The sequence below is a fragment of the Bufo bufo genome, chromosome 2, assembly GCF_905171765.1.
Source record: "Bufo bufo chromosome 2, aBufBuf1.1, whole genome shotgun sequence".
NCBI classification, from domain to species: Eukaryota; Metazoa; Chordata; class Amphibia; order Anura; family Bufonidae; genus Bufo; species Bufo bufo.
In genome coordinates, this window is record NC_053390.1 from 652,502,243 (window position 1) to 652,525,292 (window position 23,050).

A 23,050-nucleotide genomic window follows, 5' to 3' on the forward strand; every position below is an offset into this window, starting at 1 on the left:
CAGATAATGCAAACGTTTCGAAGTCATTATAACCTATATAGATAGCATATCCTTGTACGATTGTATTTTGAGAAGGGGCAGGCTTTTATTAATAGCTACAGTAAAATCACACATACCCGCAAAGAAAATCAAGCTGCGGTCTCCTATCTTTTAAAATACTAGGATCTAGATCCATAGAGTGCATTATTTTTTGCAGTATTTATTTATCTGAAGGGTTATTCTGATGCTTTATGATGAAAATTTTAAGAAGTATTTGTAACAGTTGAAACATCAAAACACCAGGGGGCGCCATTGTTGATCACTGCAATAATGCTAATTCACTACCTAAATATTTTACATAGCATAATGTATATCACTTAGCATTTTCATCACCATTTCCATTCACCATTTTTCATGCTTAGAGATATATTTATTTATACATACATAAACCGATCCAGATCATTTGTGTGAAAAAATTAAAAAATATAAAAAATCTTTTTACCTAAAACAAATACAAACATGATGAATTCATGTCATACAAAGGAATCCTCAATTCTCTCCCATATCAGAGCTTCCCGGTGTTTTAATGTGGGGATGCACATTATAAGGGCTGCAGAGTCCGGGATAATCCGCCTGGCTGAGATGTTATCATGGTAACCCACACAGCATCTCATATGACCACAACGTATGACAGACTACTCTTGTTTTATAACCTTGTATTTAAGTGCAGAAATATCATCCATCAACGGTGTGGGGAGCTAGCCAATTAGCTGTACAAAAACAGGAGTTACCCAGTGCATTAATCCCTTTAACGGGGACTGGCATCTGAATTTAAAGGGGTTGTGTCACTTCAGCAAATGGCATTGTAGCCAGCAGTGTATAATATGATGGAAAAATGAATATGAATATAGCCAGAAAAGGAAGCAATATGGACAATAAGTGCCTTATAACTTTCTCTACATGATAAATGCCATTTGCTGAAGTGACACAACCCCTTTAATCTGTCAGAGCAAGAGCTTGTGTGTGCCAACGGAGTCATAACCCAAAAATAGTGATAACTCAGCATACCTCCAACAAAGTCATGCAGCACCAATGCCTGAGGTGTATGGCTGTCCTCCATTCTATGGGGCAAATCCTTAAAAAGAAAAAAACGTAAAGTGAGAATCATATTTAGGACAAATTCTCTGTGGTACAGCATCATAATTAGCTCAGCATGTCCAGCTATGAGTAAGGGGAAACTTGCCCGTGACAGGGAACTTTCACACTTGCGTAGTTTGATTCCGGGAGTCAGTTCCGTTGCCTGAACTGCCTGATCAAGCAAACTGTATGCAAACACATGTCATTTTTTTCTGACTGACCAGGCATTTTTCAGACTTATCCGGATCCTGATCAGTCAAGTAAGAAAAATGCATTGCAATACCGGATCCTTTTTCCCGGTGTCATCGTGCAAAACGGATCCGGTATTTTTTCTCTCTCACATTTTTAAAGGTCTGCGCATGCGTTGACCGGAATACCGGATCCGTCAATGCGGCAATTTGAATGCCACTATTACATTCCTATGGAAAAAAATGCCGGATCTGGCATTCAGGTAAGTGTTTAGTTTTTTTGTCCGGAGCTAAAACCGTAGCATGCTGCGATATTAGCTCTTTCCTGAACAGTCAAAAAGACTGAACTGAAGACATCCTGATGCCTCCTTAACGGATTGCTCTCCATTCAGAATGCATTAGGATAAAACTGATCAGTTCTTTTCCGGTATTGAGCCCCTAGGACGGAACTCTATGCCGGAAAAGAAAAACGTTTGTGCGAAAGTACCCTAAGTGGTGTATGTGTACCTGAACTGGATTTTATACTGGACTTAAAACAGCTGCAATTTTTACTGGAATTGCATGCTGGAATGTTTCTCCATATACATCACAGACGGAGTCCGCAATGGTTCTGTGCATCCAGGAAGTAGTCAGCAGTGAGCTGTACTCATTTTTGTACTCATATATTTAGCTATAGGAATAAAATGCACCATGTATGGGAGAGATTAAAATATGTGTGATGTATGTATGTTCACAGGGCTATATATAGGTTTTAGATGGATTAATATAAGCTAGTTTTTAGGGGAGGCAGCTAACTGGTTTTAGTGGTCCAGTGTCTGGTGCTTAGTTGTACAATAGGGTCAGTGAATACAACTGTCATCAGTATTTCAGGCAGTGGAAAATAGCAGGTACCGGGTTGGTTTGTGCACACCACTCAGTCCTGTTGCCAATCATCGGTATCATTACTGAGCACAGGCAATAGCGATTTTCAAAACTTGATCTAGTTTTTAGGTATCACGTACTATTTAGATATCTGGGGCAAGACTTAGGAAACCTGCCCGGGGTGGCGATGGTTAGTTTTTTACATATTTGTTTACCTTTCCCCAAATAGAGTAAAACTTTTTGATTGTGTCTAAGGATATGTCCACACATACTGGAATTTTTTTGTACAGATTTGCAGGCAGAAAATCCATTAAACATCTCAAAAAACTGCCAGCATTGATGATTTTTTTATCCACAACATTATAAATTTTGTCATGGATTTGTTGCAACAAATCCAATTGTTCTCTGCAATTTGCTGCAGTTACCCGTGTATCCACAGCATAATCTGCTGGTGAGCAAAATTGATTTAAATGTACATACTCACTTACCAATCCCCTGGCAATCCCATCCTGATGTTCCCATGGTCTCCCACCAGTTTACGTGGTCACATGGGTCAACGCGTCATCGCTGGAAGCCGGAAAATGTCAGGATGCAAGCCAGTATATAAAAAATCCTATGATTCAGTGCGGATTTGCCATTGCAGATTTCCCTGTGGCTTTCTGCAGTAAATTAATTGTTTGCGGACGTACCCTAACACTTCCTATTTAGCAGAGATTACTGTGCTTTTCAGCTAGAGCTGTGCACACTGGGCATATAACGGTGTGGTCTACTCTGTGGTGAAGATTTGGGGGGTGCCAGGAAAAAGCTCGTTTTGGACAGATCTTGTAGTACACTAAAAATCCACAGCATTTATGAGTTGTATCACTTCAGTACATAGTATTTATTATGTAGAGAAAGTTAATACAAGACACTTACTAATGTATTGTGATTGTCCATATTGCTTCCTTTGCTGGCTGGATTCATTTTTCCATCACATTATACACTGCTAGTTTCCATGGTTATGACCACCCTGTAATCCAGCAGCGGCGGCTGTGCTTGCACACTATAAGATAAAGCACCAGCATATGTGCGCCCCCACAGTCCTAGCCACCAGAGAGGCCAGCGCTTTTTTCTATAGTGTGCAACTACAACCACCACAATATCACAATACATTAGTAAGTGCCTTGTATTAACTTTTTACTTGTGATAAATGTCACTTGCTGAAGTGAGACAACCTCTTTAAATCATGTTTAAGTCATACGATATGCTAATGTTCCTAGGAGGAGCTAAAACTAAGGAAGATGCCTGTTTACAACCTCAACATGGGGTCAGTTCTGCTTGATTCCTGGCTTATTGATGTGATATACATACATTAGGAGGCAACATGGACTACATTCCTTACAGAACTTCTCCCTTGTAAAGCAGCATACTATACCAGTACTATGAAATAATCTGAATTGCCTCTCTCTGAGGAGAAACCTACCTTCTGCTTGATTTCTGTGCTGTCATCGAGTGGAGTGATAATCTTCAGATTAGTGACTTTTACATCCCCGGTTATACCTCCCTTTTGGCAATGAACATAATGGTTATCCTTTTGCTCCAGCAGCACCAGCACCTCTCCACGCTGAATTTATAATATATAAGAGAAAAAAAATTAAAAACTCTAAAAACTAAAAAGTTAGGGATATTTGGCTTGTGGATGAAATTTCAGGATGAACCTAAAATGCACTCTAACCTTTACAGGTGAACTTAAAGGGAACCTGTCACCTCTACTATGCTACCCTCACTGAGAGTTTCTAAATGTTCATTGTGTTACCCTAAACATATAAATTACACTTTTAATTTAATTTGTAGACAAATTTAATAAGTATTATGCATTTATGTATTTCCCGCCTTTTATGCAAATTAACATAAGAGTCATATCTTACTTGTGTGACCAGAGAAGAGTCATATCTTACTTGTGTGACCAGAGAAGAGTCATATCTTACTTGTGTGACCAGAGAAGAGTCATATCTTACTTGTGTGACCAGAGAAGAGTCATATCTTACTTGTGTGACCAGAGAAGAGTCATATCTTACTTGTGTGACCAGAGAAGAGTCATATCTTACTTGTGTGACCAGAGAAGAGTCATATCTTACTTGTGTGACCAGAGAAGAGTCATATCTTACTTGTGTGACCAGAGAAGAGTCATATCTTACTTGTGTGACCAGAGAAGAGTCATATCTTACTTGTGTGACCAGAGAAGAGTCATATCTTACTTGTGTGACCAGAGAAGAGTCATATCTTACTTGTGTGACCAGAGAAGAGTCATATCTTACTTGTGTGACCAGAGAAGAGTCATATCTTACTTGTGTGACCAGAGAAGAGTCATATTTTCAAGCTCTGACTCATCTCAGGTTAATTTGCATATGTATAAAATCGCTATGGGAACTGGGTATTGCGGATGTGCTAGCGACCATCTAGCAACCCATGTCCTCAGCTCTATTTCTAAAACTTAACATGGATAAAACAGAATTCATCATCTTTCCACCATCTTGCTCAACCCCCCCAACAGACCTATCTATCACGATCAATGGCTGCACACTCTCCCCGGTCAACCAAGTCCGCTGCCTTGGAGTGAACTTGGATTCTGCCCTCTCCTTCAGACCGCACATCCAAGCCCTTTCCACCACCTGCCACCTCCAACTCAAAAACATCTCCTGCATTCGTGCTTTCCTTATGGGTTCACACCTGCGCGTACTGTATGGAGCGCTCTGTATGCACGATTTTATTAGGCGTTTACTAATGCGGCCGGCAACAAGCAAACGCCCATTGTCGCGCATTCTTGGAAGTCTATGTACACGCGACATTACGCCCCAAAGAAGCTCCTGTACTTCTTGGGGCGTAGGGCGTTTTACAGCGCGTTCGTACGCGCTGTAAAACGCTCAGGTGAGAACCATGCCCATAGGGAATCATTGGTTCTTGCCTGTTGAGCGTTTTACAGCGCGTACGAACGGGCTGTAAAACGCTCAGTTTGAATCTGCGAAAATGCTTGTACACGCCCTCATCATCTCCCGCCTAGACTACTGCAACACTCTCCTCTGTGGCCTTCCATCTAGCACTCTCGCACCCCTTCAATCTATCCTCAACTCTGCTGCCCGACTAATCCACCTCTCACCCTATTACTCTTCTGCCTCTCCCCTCTGCCAATCCCTTCACTGGCTCCCCATTGCCCAGCGAATTCACTTCAAAGTACTAACAAATACATACAAGGCCGTCCATAACCTGTCCCCTCCCTACATCTCTGAGCTACTTTCCCGATACATCCCCACACGCACTCTCGGATCCTCACAAGACATCCTTCTCTCCTCTTATCACGTCTTCCCACAATCGACTCCAAGATTTCTCCCGTGCACCCCCCACACTCTGGAACTCGCTACCCCAACATATCAGACTCTCACCGACAGTGGAATCCTTCAAAAGAAACCTGAAAACCCACCTCTTCAGACAAGCCTACAACCAGTGACCCTGCTGCCTCTATACCGCCATGACCAACTTCACCCGCACCTACTGTGTCCTTCTCCCATACCATGTAGATTGTAAGCCCTCACGGGCAGGGCCCTCTCTCCTTCTGTACCAGATTGTAACTCGTCTTGTTTATGATTAGTGCAATTGTCTGTATTATGTATGTGCACCGCTTATCATATGTACAGCGCTATGGAATGAATGGCGCTATAATAATAATAATATTCACAGAATCCCGGTGACAGGTTCCCTTTAATGTGACATTCTCTAAACTTTTGAATGCACATGTCCAACTGTTCAATGTTTTAGTACTTTTTGCACAACTTGCTGTTCTCTAACATCGAGCATACAAAAGATAAATTATGGACCAGCTGATTAAAGGGGTTTCCCACTATAGACAGGAATGTCTGCTAAATATAAATGTCTCATAGGTATGGTTCCCAGCTCTATGGCCTGCACCTATGATCAACTGGGGAACACCTTGATCAACTGGAAGCAATATCCAAATGCAAATTACAATTTAAAGGGAATTAGTCATCTCTGATAAGCTCTAATAAGTACAGTAATACACGTATAGAACACCTGCCTCTAACTCTCGTACAGTAATTTGTATGACCATACTCACCCCTGTTCCACCGCTATGCGCCCGCAAACTGGCCATAGAGTGCATTGAGAAGACTCCAGAAGTCCTCTGTATACATTCCATACATTGCTGGTTTGTGGACACACAGCTGCAGGTGTTCTATACATGTACTAGTGTACTTATTAGGGCTTACCGTAGGTGACAGGTTCTTTATACCATAGGCATTTACGGTTTCAACAGCGTGTGACATCACAGGATGCATCTATAATCAAGGGAAGGACTGTGCCACTCTATGCACACCAAGATGTATCAAAATGTGCCAGAAGTCTGGCATCATTTGTGACAAAAACTGGCATACATGCTTTGCACCCCATTTATGAAGTGTTGTGGACACCTTTTCAACTCATCTGACATGGTGTAGCAGGAAAGGGTTGTGGCTTAAGCTGCCAAAAATGCATTACAATTCTCCCGCGAAAATTCTGGTGTAAGGTGAATCAATTAATAAGTGTATAGGTATAAATGTAGGTTAGACAGTCTAAAACTGGGCCAAATTAAACAAATCTTAGAAAATCTGCGCCACTGTGTAGGCCTATTGTTGTGTATAAAGAAACTGGAAAGATCTACAGTATTTGGTTCTAATAAAGTACAATCAATGACACGGTTACAGTACACCAAAGTAATTACATTACTATGATAATATGATAAACATAAAGAAGGCAATTTGCTATAGTGAAGTGTAATGTGTTAGGGCTGATTCACATGACAGTGTGGAACCTGGGAAACGCGGCCCATATGTCGGCTGCATCTCCCGGACTGATAGCATCATAGGGATTTATGATGGAGTGAGTTCCTAGCTGGACAAGGGTCTATTATACTGTACTCACATAATGAAATCAGTATATAGTACAATAGACAAGTAGCTAGGAACTCACTGCATCATAAATCACTATGCTGTGGCGAGTTCTGCTCAGGTGAGCCGCCATCAGTCAGGGAGATGCGGCCGACACATGGGTCGTGTTTTCTGGGTTTCACGCGGTCGTATTCATGAGCCCTTAAAGGGGGAAATAAGATTTACCTTGCACGACAGCTCTCCAGGATTAGAGGATACAGTATCCTTTTCAGCAATTCCATGAGGCAAAGGCAACTAAAAAGGACAAGAGGTGACATGGTGATATACATGTGTAACTTTATATATTTGGTATAAAAATGTTCCGCTTAGAAATACTTTTAAAGCATAAAATAGAATATAGAGAAAATAAATGACTAATGAGCACTAGTAATTATAATGAATAGATCCTGGAATTCCATTCTGTTAGCAGAGCATTTCTTTTTATCAGTCATGTGTTAATCTGCAAGAAACCTTGTGTAGCTTTGACTCAAAATAGGTAGATGTATAGTATCCTGTGCATAAAACATAGCAAGCTTTCTTATGAAACCTGTGTTAGGCTACTTTCACACTTTTCACCGTTACTGATAATACAACGTCTGCATCAGTTATGAACAAATCCGGTTGTATTATCTTTAACATACCCAAGACGGATCCGTCATGAACTCCATTGAAAGTCAATGGGGGACAGATCCGTTTTCTTTTGTGTCAGATTGTGGCAGAGAAAACGGATCCGTCCCCAATGACTTGCATTGAAGTAATGTCGGATCCGTCTTGCATCCGCATCCCAGGACGGAAAGCAAAATACAACATGTTGCGGTTTGCTCTCCGGTCTGGGAACGCAACTAAATGGAACAGAATGCATTTTGGAGCATTCTGTTCTGTTAAGTTTTGTCCCCATTGACAATGAATAGGGACAAAACTGAAGCGTCCCCCTCCCCCCGTATTGAGCCCCTATGACAGATCTCAATAACGCAAAACTTAAACGCTAGTGTGAAAGTACCCTAAAATGGAATTTATTACTTATATTTTTCACCGGTCGAAACCACATTTTCTTTTTTAATGTTTTTATTTTGTTATTGTAGATTTTATAATTCTATTTCATAAACTTGATTAATGGGGCAGCCATCTTGCTGTTGACAGCATTTAGATATATGCTTTACAGCAGTCACCATGGGCCAGAGACACAATAGACTTGAGGAGGCTCATTGACTTCTGAGATAGTTTTCTAGGCACGATCTGTGCAGAGGTCATTGTACAGGGAAGGAGTGGATAAGCTTTACCTATCACCTTGGGTGAATTGTGGATCCTGTGTTAACTATATATTTAGGTGCCATCTATCATTGTAAACCTGTCTGTCATAAGGAGATATCGGCTAAAAAGTGATCTCCACGAAACTGGAAGTATCTGCCCATTATTAGGCTTCATAGCCAGGAAAATTCAGGGTTTTCGGATTTTTTCATAGTAACATGGAAAATAAAAAAATCCTGATCTTACATCAGTATGGTACAGACTTCCAGTTATGATTCCTATACGGTTTTGGGCATAAGTCCTGTTGACCCCTTAAGGACACAACTTTTGGCCTTAAAGGGGTTGCCCAAGTTATATTAAACATTTCATTACATGGTATAAAATAAAAAGATAATCCTCTACCCTATAATTTATTCTTTCCATTCTTTGTATACAAGACTTCAATGGTGACATTGAGGTATATGGCAAGTGTCCGCTGCACTAGGAATGACGCTGGAGAAACAGGTGAGCATAGGATTATTTTTTCTATTATACAATGTACTGGCATGCAGCAAAGTTTCATGTAACTCAAACAACACCTTTAAGGCGGCAACATTTTAATTTTTTCATCAATGTATCTGTATAAGGGCTTCATTTTTATGGGATGATTTGTGACTTTCAACTGCATCTCTTAGTTTTGATCTCCCACCGACCAAATACAGAGCACAAAGAGCAATTTCACCATTGCCTCTTGGGTTTTGCTTTATATAATTCAAAATGCTGTATTAATTGCATGCCATCTTTATTTCATGAGTTGTTACAATTACGGCAATACCTTTTCTATGTTTTACTAGTTTTGCACAATAAAGATACTTTAAAAAGAAAAAAGAAATCATTTATTTTCTGTTGCCCCCTTCTGAAAGCCATGACACTTTATTTCAGACTGTTAACAGAGCTGTATCAGGGAATATTTTTAGCAGGAACAGGAATTGAAGAGTATCCATTGGTACCATTTTTGGGTACATAGGACTAATATTCCTTTTTCTGGGAGAGAGGATGAGTACAGCGTTCATCTTGCGGAATAAATCATGTTAAAGGGGTATTCCAGTAACACCAAGTTGATCTTATGTTATTGTTGCTTTGCCTTGTTTTCTCTAGGAAATAAAAAAACCTTTGTAGTCCTCCCTAGGTAATGTTTACTCTGCATTTCCACAGGTTACGAACTGTAGTCATTCGCATGGTCGAACATACGCATACATTCTTTGCAAACTGACACGACCATGCTCATGAAGGGGTTTAGCTCTGCTAGCAGCTAGCGAGATTGTGAACATGTACAAGGACAACAGTGCTGCTGGGGATTATGGGAAATGTAGTTTAAGGAGTGACCAGTAAAGAGGCCATGACACCCTACACTAGCAATGGACAGTAGGGGGAGTTAACATGTTGAATACAATGGAAACAGGGAATATTTGGAAAGAGCATCCCATAGGGTTAGTGGTTGTACAGTATACAGTAAGGATAGTGTGTTTTTAAAAAAAAAATTAGGATATGCAACTTGAATACCCCTTTAATTTTATACTACGGGTGATTACAGTTCCGGTGATACCAATTATGTGTACTTTAATGTTTAGATTTTTTCCATAATAAGTCCTCCGGCAGGGCATAATAGGCTCACACAAGGCAGACCTGGGTGCTGGGGTTTTTATGCATTCCCCTCCCTCTGTCTAACCACAGATGACATGGTCGCAACTGAACAAGGCATTTAAAGGATTTTATTCTGGGCATTTACGTCCAATCCATGTTTTAGCAGCAGAGTGTCAGCTGTAATACACACAAGTTCTGCCCTCCCCATCCCTATCTGTACATTTACAGCAGTAGGTCAGCGCCATAACTGTACAACAATGGCCATCATATGATTTCTAGACATCTATACCACCCAGCATGTAGTAGCACATCTTCACATCCAATGTCAGATTCGCCAGGAAAGAATCCCCGAGGGCCAAATGCCCCAAAGCCACTGATTGCAACCCCCGTCATGTTGGGCAGAAACACAGCTGATTATTGCTGTAATAAAACTACGATTACATTTTTATATGTAGGTTTTTTTATACCATTTTTTCCATTGAATAACATATGATCGTGACCCTCAACATGGTGGAATATAAAAGTTTTAATATTATTTCCACAAAAACTAATGATGGAGATATTTTCTGACATTGTTTAGCAAAATACCCAGCGAGATGAGAAGAAACAGAATAGTACAGCATATTCTACTCTTTTATCCATTGCTGTGGAATTTACATGAAAACATAGGTCAGGAGCGAAAAATGAAAATTCTGTTTAAAACCCTTTCCCTTGTGCCGCAGAATAAACAATGTGACCCTGACCAAAGGATACTTTTGCCTGCATCAGAGCTGCCTTGTGGTTTACATCTACTGATAAAATTCCAGTCAGAATATTTTTATCTTCAATTTCTGTCATAGCAACAACCGAACTATCAGCAAAAACATATGCAGACTGCCCTTACCAGCAACAAAAAAAACAATCCCCTTGATTTCCTAGGGTATAGCAGAATGATCACATCCGTTGAATGATTAAAGGCTCTTTTACAGGGGCCAATAATTCCTTCCTGATCAGTTCCACGTATAAACTTACCCAGTGGTCAGCTGACAAATGAGAAAATGCTGCTTTGTCATTGATTGCGTCTTTTATGACTGTTTGTCGGCAGCGCACCTCCCTGCGTAAGGAAGGGATGTGCTGCCAGCAAGCAATGTACTTGATGAGGGGGAAGGATTGATCGAATGAATGCAAGAAGGATTGTTTATTCAAAACCCCCCTAATAGATGCAATCTATGCCTTTGAGCAATTCATCTGCCTTAGCGTCAAGGTAAAGTGAAACACAATAACCCATCTATAAAGCACCTCTTTCTACCTCAGAGCAGGAAATCCCTGCATCAGTGCACAATGATTCTGCTAGTAGGATACAAATGTTTCGATCAGTTGAATACATAAAACGTAAACGATTATAGAAGAGACAATTGGTAATACAGGGGCCTCACCGTGTACTTATTATATAGAGGATGTCCAGGTTTAGGTCGAGGAGGTAGATCTGGTTGCTGTCTTTTTAACACTTGACTTTTTGATCTGTTGAGGCCAGATGAGTTATGTTTTGCACCTATGCCCACATCAGAGGTTGATCGGGGAAAGGCATCTCGATTTGAGGCATTTTTGGAGATTTTAGGGGGCGGAGGTCTTCCAGGTGGTCCTTTCTGTGGCTGTGGAGTGTCCATCACTTTAACGCCAATTGGTCTAGATCAGAATAGAGAGTAAAATGAAGTAATAAAGTCTCAAAAAAAGAACATGAAATGCATATGAAAATGGCCGGGTATAAGGCTACTTTCACACTAGCGGCACGGACCTCCGGCAGGATGTCAGACACATTTATTCCGGCAGCCTCTCACCATGCGCTGCCGTGCCTCCGCCGAAACTCCGCCCCCATTATAGTCAATGGGGACGGAGCGGCAGTCCGGGGGCACACGTTCACTAGCGGCAGGACGGATCCGACAGGCTGTTCACCCGACGGAACAGCCTGCCGGAGGTCCGTGCCGCTAGTGTGAAAGTAGCCTAAAATGTAGCACAAGGAAATCAGTCCAACACTGAGGTTCTGATTTCCCTCTTTTTCTAGTTAATATGAATTGGAAACTTTAGAAGAATGACAATGTACAATGGCACACTTGATCAAAACACCCATTATGTCATCTTAATGCATCCCTACCTGGTAGGTAGTACCGGCTTATAACAAGTCTCTTCTGCATTGTCAAATTGTTCCCAGTCCTGAAAAAGACATAAAGAATACTCAAGTGCATAAATTAATCCCGGACAGTCCTACACCCTTGTACTACGCAACACCACAGACAACAATATTTCAGAAACAGTGCCATCATATATCAGAAGACAAAAGCTGCAATAAAGATAAATACATGAAACCTACCTTTCTGACTGTAGGGCGTGCCCTTGCACTTGGTTTATTGTATAGGCTCCCAACTGGTTTTTCAGTAGGAAGAGGTGGAGGCGCCTGAAGTTCTTCACATGCTGTAAGCGGAGAATACTATTACACTACTTTATTAGGTATTGAGATACTGGTAGAGTGGAGTACATTGGAGAGCGACTTCACACATGCAGCCACATCTCCTGTATAAACACAGGATCCCCTTTTTTGGGATTTTGGAGGTTTCAGCTAATGGACCCACCCTCGAGATCAGATATTTATGACATCTATACATGTTTATTGTATGAAAACACATTTAAATGTAAGAAGACAGATATTTGTATAAAGCACAGGCAGGAGGAAATACCATATGTGCAACTTGTGCAGCTCCCCAGGGAGGGTGAAGCCTACTGTCATTCTAAAAGTAGCTCCTACTATGTCTATTAGATTGCCTTGAAGGCACTGAGCTGCATTTCCATTATTAGTAGACTGTAAAAGACACATATTAGGGTACACTATGATGCCCTAAAGGCTATGGACACCTTTGTGCACAAAAAATCAATAAGCCCATATCTTACTGTAATGCAGCACATAATAAAATTGCACTTGTTTGTTTACTGGTATCAGCTTTGCTTCACAAGCACTCAGAAATGCTCTGAGTTTTGCTCAGTACGTGTTCCTGTTGATTTCACATGCACCAGCACAAGCTCTGCTGCCCCGCCCTCACATTCTGTTACATAGCACAGCTATCAGCCACTTACATATAGGCTGCTGGAATTACCAAGTAACTTGGTAGTCAGATTTCATTCCAATCCACAACATGGTGAGTCTTAAGGTATGCTACAGTCTGTAATCAGCAGATCTATTTCTCACTTTCCACTCTGTAGAAAATCCATTATTTGTAGACACAATAGATATTTCTGCTGATAACGGTAGTGCAGCGATCTACAGTCAGAACCAGGCGTTATAAGCAGGATATAGATCTCATTACTGACAGCTCTCACTACCTGCACTCTCTTCTGAATACAGTATTGTGTGCAGTCCGCACAGTGAGTGGTCACTTACAGTGTGACGACATGCAATGCTATGTACACATATAAGTACACAGTGGGGGAGATTTATCAAAACTGGTGTAAAGTAGAACTGGCTTAGTTGCCCATAGCAACCAATCAGATTCCACCTTTCATTTTCCAACGAAGCTGTGAAAAATAAAAGGTGGAATCTGATTGGTTGCTATGGGCAATTAAGCCAGTTCTACTTTACACCAGTTTGATAAATGATTATATATATATATATATATATATATAAAAAATGTCAACACTCTCAAACACTTTATTCACTCCTGTGGTCACACCGTTTTCAGCTCATTCACAGAGTCTCATTTCAAGCTATGAGCTAAAACGTTGCGGCTAGTGTTGAGTGAACTTGTGTTTCAAGTTCGGCATACAAGGTTTAGGTTATCTAATAATTCCGTTATGGATTTCGCTACCATGGACCATAAGGGTCCATTTACACTTCCGCAACTGTTTTGCGGTCTGCAAATTGCGTATCTGCAAAACACGAACACCGGCCATGTGCGTTCCGCATTTTGCGGACCGCACATGGCCGGCACTATGATAGAAATGCCTATTCTTGTCCATGGCTGCGGACAAGAATAGGAAATGCTCTATTTTTTTTGCTGGGCCGCGGAACGGAAGTGCGGATGCAGACAGCACATGGTGGTGCTGTCCGCATCTTTTGCGGTCCCAACTTCGGCAAAATTACGCAACGGATGTGGACCCATTATGTGGACGTGTGAATGGACCCTTAGTTATGGTCCGTGGTAGCCATAACAGAATTCTTACATAACCTGAACTTTGTATGCCAAACTTGAAAGACAAGTTTGCTAATCCTTAGTTGCGACCTCAGGGGTAAATAAAGTGTTTTTATTTTCAATCATTTTTTGTGAGAGTGCTGTCATTTAAATATATATATATATATATATATATATATATATATATATATATATATATATACACACACATACACACACACACACATACATACACACGCATACCGTATATTAGGGTTATTCCTGCAGTACATAAATCTTTTACTAGAGGTAGTTGTGCATTCTGTGTGTGTATATATATATATATATATATATATATATATATATATATATTTAGTTTTAGTTTTTTTCCAATGTTCACCTAACAGAGTAGATAATGTGATATTCTTATAGAGCAGGTCGTATCGACGCTGCGATACCTAATATGTCTTTTTTTATTTTTTATTTTGGATTTACACAATTAAAAATGTTTTTTTTTTTTAAAAAAATCATGGTTTTTGTGTTTCCGATTTGTGAAAGCCATATTTTTTTATTTTTTGGGCGACTGTCTTAGGTAGGGTCTCATTTTTTGCTGGAAGAGATGATGGTTTGATTGGTACCATTTTGGGGCACATATGAATTTTTGATTGCTTGGTATTATACTTTTTGTGATGTAAGGTGATAAAAAAAAATATTTTTTTGGCAAATTTTTTATTTTATTTTTTTACGGCGTTCTCCAGACAGGTTGGATCACATGCTATTATTATACATTAAGTTGTTACGGACACAGTGATGCCTATACAGTATCAGGGCTGTGGAGTCGGTAGATAAATGCTCTGACTCCAACTCCTACTCCTCTGTATTTAATATGCGAATGTATTTTATACATTCCTTGAAGGAAAGAAAGGCAACATACATGTCATTACCACAGAACTACTGGCTAGGAAGCCGCTGCCTTCTCCTTTGTGTGCTGATCTTCTGCTGAAGATAGGGCAGTGGGAGGATCCAGGAAGGGGCATTTATTGTAAAACATGATTTCCCTAGTAGAATCCCATAGTCATGTTTAAAGTTTAAAGGGAACCTGTCACCTGGATTTTGTGTATAGAGCTGAGGACATGGGTTGCTAGTTGGCCGCTAGCACATCAGCAATATCCAGTCCCCATAGCTCTGTGTGCTTTTATTGTGTAAAAAACCAGATTTGATACATATGCAAATTAACCTGAAATGAGTCCTGTCCCTGACTCATCTCACATGCAGGACTCATCTCAGGTTAATTTTCTTATGGATCAAAATGTTTTTTTTACACAATAAAAGCACACAGAGCTATGGGGACTGGGTATTGCGGATGTGCTAGCGGTCATCTAGCAACCCATGACCTACGATCAATACACAAAATCCAGGTGACAGGTTCCCTTTAAGCTAACAATCTGAGTTTACAAGGTTTTATAGCCTTAGCTGAATGACAGCAGTTTTTCAAATGGTTTACAGCTTCAGTCTTGAGCTATTGAATATCCATTCCCTTCACTTATACAAGTGTCTAGTCCTGCAAAAAACATATTTACTTAATCAGTTATCAGTGAGAGGCTAGGTTAACCATGGGCGTTGCGTTCCCTGTAACAGCGGAACACAACACAATGAAAAGTATAAGTATTGCCGCTCCTTAACTGTGCGTTGCGTGCCATATAGTGAAGCATATGAAAAGCATGCTTCTTCATGGTCACTTAACGTGTTCGTTTTGCGGTAACGTGACGCACTGCATGCATTGGCCTTTATTCTTACAGTAGAGAAGTACCGTATTTTTCGCAAAAGTGGGGGAAAAATAGCAGTGCGTCTTATGGGGCGAATGCTGCGACCGTCCGGTGAATAGGCTGAGAGGGAGGAGGGGCTGGGGGCCGGCATCTGTTTCTGTAATGGCAGCAGGGCCCGATGCAGTCACTGTATTCTACTACACCGGGCCCCGCTCACTGTAGTATACTGTAATCATATCTAACTTGTGGGTATTGTTAAAGTATTCCAATCATCTTAAATCTAGCGCTGTACTACTTACTACTAACTTTTTGGCAGTCAGGAGGCCGGGTGGGCGCTCTTAGTGTAGCTCACTACGTCACGCACCTGCTCCGCCCACTTTATGAATCAAGCAGGCAGCGGGCCCCGCTGCCATTACAGAAACAGATGCCGGCCCCCATTCACTACACAGGGACACTGTTATGGGGGGGATCTGTGGATGACACATAAGATAAGATGCTATATATGTGCCATCCACAGATGCCCCCATAACAGTGCCATCCACAGATGCCCCCATAACAGTGCCATCCACAGATGCCCCCATAACAGTGCCATCCACAGATGCCCCATAATAGTGTCATCCACAGACCACCATTAGTTCAAAACCCACAAAAAGCACACCTTTTGGTTAAAAATATTTTTTTTCCTTTTTTCCTCAAAAACCTAGGTGCGTCGTATGGGCAGGTGCGTCTTATAGGGCGAAAAATATGGTAATTAATTCGAATTTTTTGTGAATTGGGACATTTAAACTTACTGTATTTTATTTTATTTTATTCCATTTAAATCTAGTAGGTGTCTGAGTCGGTTAATTTTTTGCCGACTCCAGGTATGCAAAATTGCCTCCGACTCCGACTCCCCAGCCCTGTACAGTATCTCACAAAAGTGAGTACACCACTCACATTTCTATAAATATTTTATTACATATTTTCATGGGACAACACTGAAGATATGAGAGTTTGATCCAATGTGTAGTAGTCAGTGTACAGCTTGTATAACAGTGTAAATTTGGTGTGCCCTCAGAATAGAAATAGTCAGCGGCTTCTCCTACTGTCTTAGAATATGGACTGGTGCACACCTCTCAGTATCCACCAATACTGAAGAAAACTGTATATGAAAAGTAGAAATGAAAATGGAATGCTCTGGTTAAAGGAGCTCTAGTTGAATAAACTATAGTTCGGACCCTTCATATGAGGGGTAGCCAGTGCTCTATTTGGGTGGACAGTCAGATGTAAACACTATTAGGGTACTTTACCGCTCCACGCTGTCCCATCCGATTAGAAGCGCTGGGGGTTCGGTGCTTTTGCCACTCCACGCTGTTACAGCCCTCACGCTGTAAATGATTAACGTAACCCTGTAAGGACCTACACAGTGTCCCATATGGTCTGCAGTGATAGCAATATGATGGAAGTAATAGCAGTGTGCTGGGTCCTAATGCCCGGACCAGAGATGTAGCAGTGCTAGGCAAAATGCTGTCAAATGTAAAACTGCAGATCTCCTCTGGCTCACGAAGATCTTTTTACAAAAGGTCTTCTCACTGTTCAGTACCAGACGCGTTTAGGGGCTGACATGCCCCTTCCTCAGTGGTTGAACAGGGAATGTCAAGAGCTCCCTTTTATATGGTACAAAGGGTGGAGCAATGGTTGCTGGGACAGTGAGATGACCATAAGACCCGGAAATGGATTCCTCCTTTTGGTATAGCACTTCTCATATATTTAAAAGTCCATATATGTGGAATATTCCAACTTATATAACATAAGCAACGTATGTAAAATATAGAAATATAAAAGAAATTGTAAATGAATAAAAATAGAAGTATATAAAAAAAAAATATAAATATATATGTATGACACCCCCATTAATCTAAAAGGCCGTCCTATTGGTCAAAAGTGCATACGTGGTTTCTATTAATCAAAACGCAAGTGCGTTTTTTTTGCGCGAATTTTCATATATTGTTTAGTCAAGCGATATTACTGGAGTATCTATAGAGACTCATGGATGATGAGGAACGAGAAGGAGGTGGGGATCAAATGAGGAATCAAATGAGGAGACGAGAGGCTGGATCAGGGGTTGGATACTTATCGGGGAGGAGAAATCGGGGTGCTGTTAGACAGCCAGACCTCGACGTCCTGTCCCCAAAAGGCATCCACCCCAATAGACCTATAGAAATCCAAACATCTCCATCTCCGCATTTAAGCCTTTTGGAATCAAGGTATCGAAGTCAAATATTCTTTTGGACTCAATTCTGGACATATGTGCTATGTGATCCCCTCCCCTCCAAGGCCTCTTGACCTTTTCTAATGCCATATAGGACAGGGTAGAGGGTTCACAATTGTGTTGTTCCTTAAAATGCTTTGACACAGAATGTAACTCATATCCATTTCTAATATTTGCTACATGCTCCGCTATCCTCTTTTTGAGGGTCCTCTTCGTTCTCCCAATGTACTGCTTTTGGCAAGTGCATTGTAAGAGGTATATGACATCTGTAGAGTCACATGTCAACACTTCTTTGATATCCATACTAAATGTGTTTTGTGTGGAAGCTACTTTAGATGTTTTTTTGGGGAATGAAGTGACTCTACAATTTGAACAATGTCCACATCTGTAAAAGAGGTTTCTTTGAACCAAGGATAAGAGGCTCTATAGAGGTCCCTATGCTCTATTGTTTTAATGTTTTATGGATTTATATTGATTTGATGTTTTATTGATTTATGTTTGTATGATCCTATGTTCTATGTTATATGCCATTTTACAAGTCAAGAGTGACATTTTTCAATACCTGCTCGTTTGTATTGATGTCCATACGCCTTTAGTTATTGAGTGCCCTCGTTCCATTTCTACTTTTCATACACAGCCATTAATGTCTAAACCGCTGGCAACAAAAGTGAGTACACCCCTAAGTGAAAATAGGCAAATTTTGCCCAATTAGCCATTTTACCTCCATGTTGTCATGTGACTCATTAGTGTTACAAGGTCTCAGGTGTAAATGGGGAGTAAGGGTGTTAAATTTGGTGTAATCGCTCTCACACTCTCTCATACTGGTCACAGGAGGTTCAACATGGCACCTCATGGCAAAGATCTCTCTGAGGATCTGAAAAAAAGAATTGTTGCTCTACATAAAGATGGCCTAGGCTATAAGAAGATTGCCAACACCCTGAAACTGAGCTGCAGCATGGTGGCCAAGACCATACAGCAGTTTACCAAGGCAGGTTCCACTCAGATGTGGCCTCACCATGGTCAACCAAAAAAGTTGAGTGCATGTGCTCAGCGTCATATCCAGAGGTTGTCTTTTCAAACTAGATGTATGAGTGCTGCCAGCATTGCTGCAGAGGTTAAAGGGGTGGGGGGGTCAGCCTGTCAGTGCTCAGACCACACGCCGCACACAGCATTAAATTGGTCTGCATGATTGTCATCGCAGAAGGAAGCCTCTTCTAAAGATGACGCACAAAAAAGCCTGCAAACAGTTTGCTGAAGACAAGCAGACTAAGGACATGGATTACTGGAACCATGTCCTGTGGTCTGATGAGACCAACATAAACTTATTTGTTTCAGATGGTGTCAAGTGTGTGTGGCGGCAACCAGGTGAGGAGTACAAAGACAAGTATGTCTTGCCTACAGTCAAGCATGGTGGTGAGAGTGTCATGGTTTTGGGCTGCATGAGTGCTGCCGGCTGTGGGGAGCTACAGTTCATTGAGGGATCCATGAATGCCAATATGTACTGTGACATACTGAGGCAGAGCATGGTCCCCTGCCTTCAGAAACTGGGCCGCAGGGCAGTATTCCAACATGATAACGACCCCAAACACACCTCCAAGATGACCACTACCTTGCTAAAGAAACTGAGGGTAAAGGCGCTGGACTGGCCAAGCATGTTACACACCAAAACCCTATTGAGCATCTGAGGGGCATCCTCAAAAGTAAGGTGGAGAAGCGCAAGATCTTTAACATCCACCAGCTCTGTGTTTGTCATTATTGAGGAGTGGAAGAGGATTCCAGTGGCAACCTGTGAAGCTCTAGTGAACTCCATGCCCAAGAGAGTCAAGGCAGTGCTGGAAAATAATGGTGGCCACACAAAATATTGACACTTTGGACACAATTTGGCCATTTTCACTTAAGGGTGTACTCACTTTTGTTGCCAGTGGTTTAGGCATTAATACATTAATGACTGTGTGTTGAGTTATTCTGAGGGCTCACCAAATTGACACTGTTATACAAGCTGTACACTGACTACTTTACATTGTATCAAAGAGTCATACGTTCAGTGTTGTGCCATGAAAATATATAATAAAATATTTACAAAAATGTGAGGGGTGTACTCACTTTTGTGAGAATACTGTATATGCATTTTTAAAATTTTTACACAATAAACGCATTTGATGATGTTTTTGTGTTTCCATTTTCTGAAAGCCATTTTTTTTTTTTTTGGGCGATTGTAGGTAGGGGCTCATTTTTTGCTGGATGAGATGACTGATTGGTACTATTTTGAGGTACATATGACTCTTTTGATCACTTTTTATATAATTTTGTGGGAAGTGCGGTGGGCAAAATTGCAATTCCATCATAGTTTTTATTTTTTATGTTGTTCACCGTGAGGTAAAGGTACGTGATCCTTTTATAGATCAGGGCGTTATGGAAGTAAAGATACCAAACATGTTTAGATTTTTTTATTTTTTACATTTTTAACTAATTATATGTGCGGATATGGGAAGAAGTTAGATTTTTTTTTTTCACTTTTTTTTTTACACTTCTTTGACTCAGACCCACTTGGTTCTTGAAGATCCAGTGGGTCTGATGCCTCTACAATAAACTGTATAGTGTACTGCAGTGTATTGTCATTCACAGTAAGCCTGATCAGGCTCAGCTATACCATGACAATGTGAAGGCGTCCGGTTGCCACAGTAACCATAGCAACACTGCTACAGCAGCGCAGTGGCCCCGATGGTGGAGGGAGCTCCCTTCCTCAGTTTACCATTCAAGCATCGGGCCGCTGCCACAGCAGAGCAGTGGCCCGATGGTTATCCCCTTTATGCAACGGTCCCTAAGGACCGCGGCATGGAAGGGGTTAAACTGCCAACATCGGCGCCCACCTGACGCTGCCATACACAGGGCCCACCTGACGCTGCCATACACAGTGCCCACCTGATGACCTCTGCTATATGTCCATTACACAAATAGAACTACTGTGTGCACATTACACACAAAAAACTGTACAACAGACTGATTACACTGACATGGCTTTATACACACCTTCCATACATAAAGTACCTCTGCATTCTCCACCAGCACAGTCCTGCGTGGAGCCTGTGTTCCCCTAACTGCTCCCACACACATGGCTGATCACATGACTGTGACATCACCACAGGTCCTGTAACCACAATGTAGTATTTAGTCCAGTCTCTGAAGCTGCTCCTGGTGAGAGTGATGTCCGTGAGGGGCGGGGCTTCATGTGTGCCAGACCTGGCAGCTTCTGATACAGCGCACCTAACTGGGGGATGGGGGGGAGAGGGAGACAGTGGGCGCTTCCGTGTGCACAGGAGGAGTTACAGAAAATCTGTCAGATGACTGATTCTCCGTAAACTCACTGAGAGCAGCCTGCTGTGCATAGGAAGCACAGCAGGGTATAGAACAAAAACGAAAAAAAGATAGATAAATAGAACCAATTGGAGAAATGATTTTCTCTACAAAATAAATTAAGTAGTAGTGTAGTGTATGCCTCTGGTCACAGGTACCATTAAATATCTCTGAATCCCGGCCTTTTGTCACAGAGGGAGCAAAACCTTCCAAGTCATAAAGGAGCAAATTTTGTTTCTTCAGCAGATTTTCCATAATGTGCATTGCAGTGTAATTACCTTTCCACTCACTGACCAAAAAATAAGGCACTTAGGAAGGAGTTGTTGGAATCGAACAAAACTTTATATGTGTGATTGTAATGATGATATATGTAAGTGATTGAAATTGTCAACTGGGCAAATATCTACAAGTGCATCACAGACGCATATCTAGCAGTCAACAATTTCTGACAGAGGTACACTACCCAAAAGTAGCCTCTGAGAGCCTTTTTATAGGGCAGCAGGGAAAGCACCTTTTCACCCTTCCTGAGACATAAGCACATGCAGAGTTTTGCAGCAATCTAACATTTCTACATTGTGGTTTTTTTTTGTCAGTGAAGGCAAATGCAACAGCAATGTAGTGTACATTAGTCAGGGAACTTGAGCTGCTTTCCAAAATGTACAGTGTAGCTATCCAATGAGCCAAATACATCCACATCCTAAAATAGCATTTTATATATATATATATATATATATATATATATATATATATACACACACACACAAAGTATATATATTGTGACACAGTGAGAGGTTTGGTCTGGGAAAACAGGTATGTGCTGCTGGGCTGATTTACAGCCAGGTGAGGTCAAATACCGGACCGGATTTTAAGTGCCGGTCCGGGTTTGGCAGCACCTGGCTGTCCAAAATCCCAGTAACTGAGCAGATTGCGAAATACTCAGACCGGCCCGTCTGGCACCAACAACCATGCCACGCTCAAAATTGCTTAAATCACCTTTCTTTCCCATTCTGACATTCAGTTTGGAGTTCAGGAGATTGTCTTGACCAGGACCACACCCCTAAATGCATTGAAGCAACTGCCATGTGATTGGTTGACTAGATAATTGCATTAATGAGAAATAGAACAAGTGTTCCTAATAATTCTTTAGGGGAGTGTATATATATATATATATATATTAGAGTAGATTTTCATTGAAATTACTGTGTATGTGTGTTTTAGTGAAAAACGGTTTACCAAACAACTGTCATTTGTGTTGCTAACTTGACAAAGTGGATCAATCTGTGTACTATATCCTATGCCCAGGAAACAAAAACTGTGAGTGCAATGACATCACTCAGGAATAGTATCCATACGTGTGATAATCCCCACATAATCATGATGTTACTCCTATTAAGAAGACAAAAAATCTTTGTGCAATGCTCACATTTGCCGAGTTTGCCAGAAATCCGGATGACTGTAGGCTTTCTCAACACAGTAGGGGGAGCTGGCGGCTCCTTCTCAGCCTCATCCTTGGAAAACAGCTGGAAGGGATCTGAAGAGAGAAAAACATTTT

At 41.1% G+C, this 23,050-nt stretch overlaps 1 protein-coding gene across 1 annotated transcript in view; it reads right to left on the reverse strand.

Moving 5' to 3' along the window:
• SH3D19 (SH3 domain containing 19) overlaps nucleotides 1–23,050 on the reverse strand; it is a 141,195-nt gene that overhangs the window by 13,892 nt on the left and 104,253 nt on the right. Inside the window, exons 8-14 of the mRNA XM_040418538.1 lie at nucleotides 22,922–23,029; nucleotides 12,339–12,439; nucleotides 12,123–12,181; nucleotides 11,407–11,656; nucleotides 7,307–7,375; nucleotides 3,628–3,768; nucleotides 1,048–1,114 (exon numbers count right to left, since the gene is read on the reverse strand). Coding sequence (XP_040274472.1) covers nucleotides 1,048–1,114; nucleotides 3,628–3,768; nucleotides 7,307–7,375; nucleotides 11,407–11,656; nucleotides 12,123–12,181; nucleotides 12,339–12,439; nucleotides 22,922–23,029 — 795 coding nt within the window. The remainder of the gene's footprint in view (nucleotides 1–1,047; nucleotides 1,115–3,627; nucleotides 3,769–7,306; nucleotides 7,376–11,406; nucleotides 11,657–12,122; nucleotides 12,182–12,338; nucleotides 12,440–22,921; nucleotides 23,030–23,050) is intronic.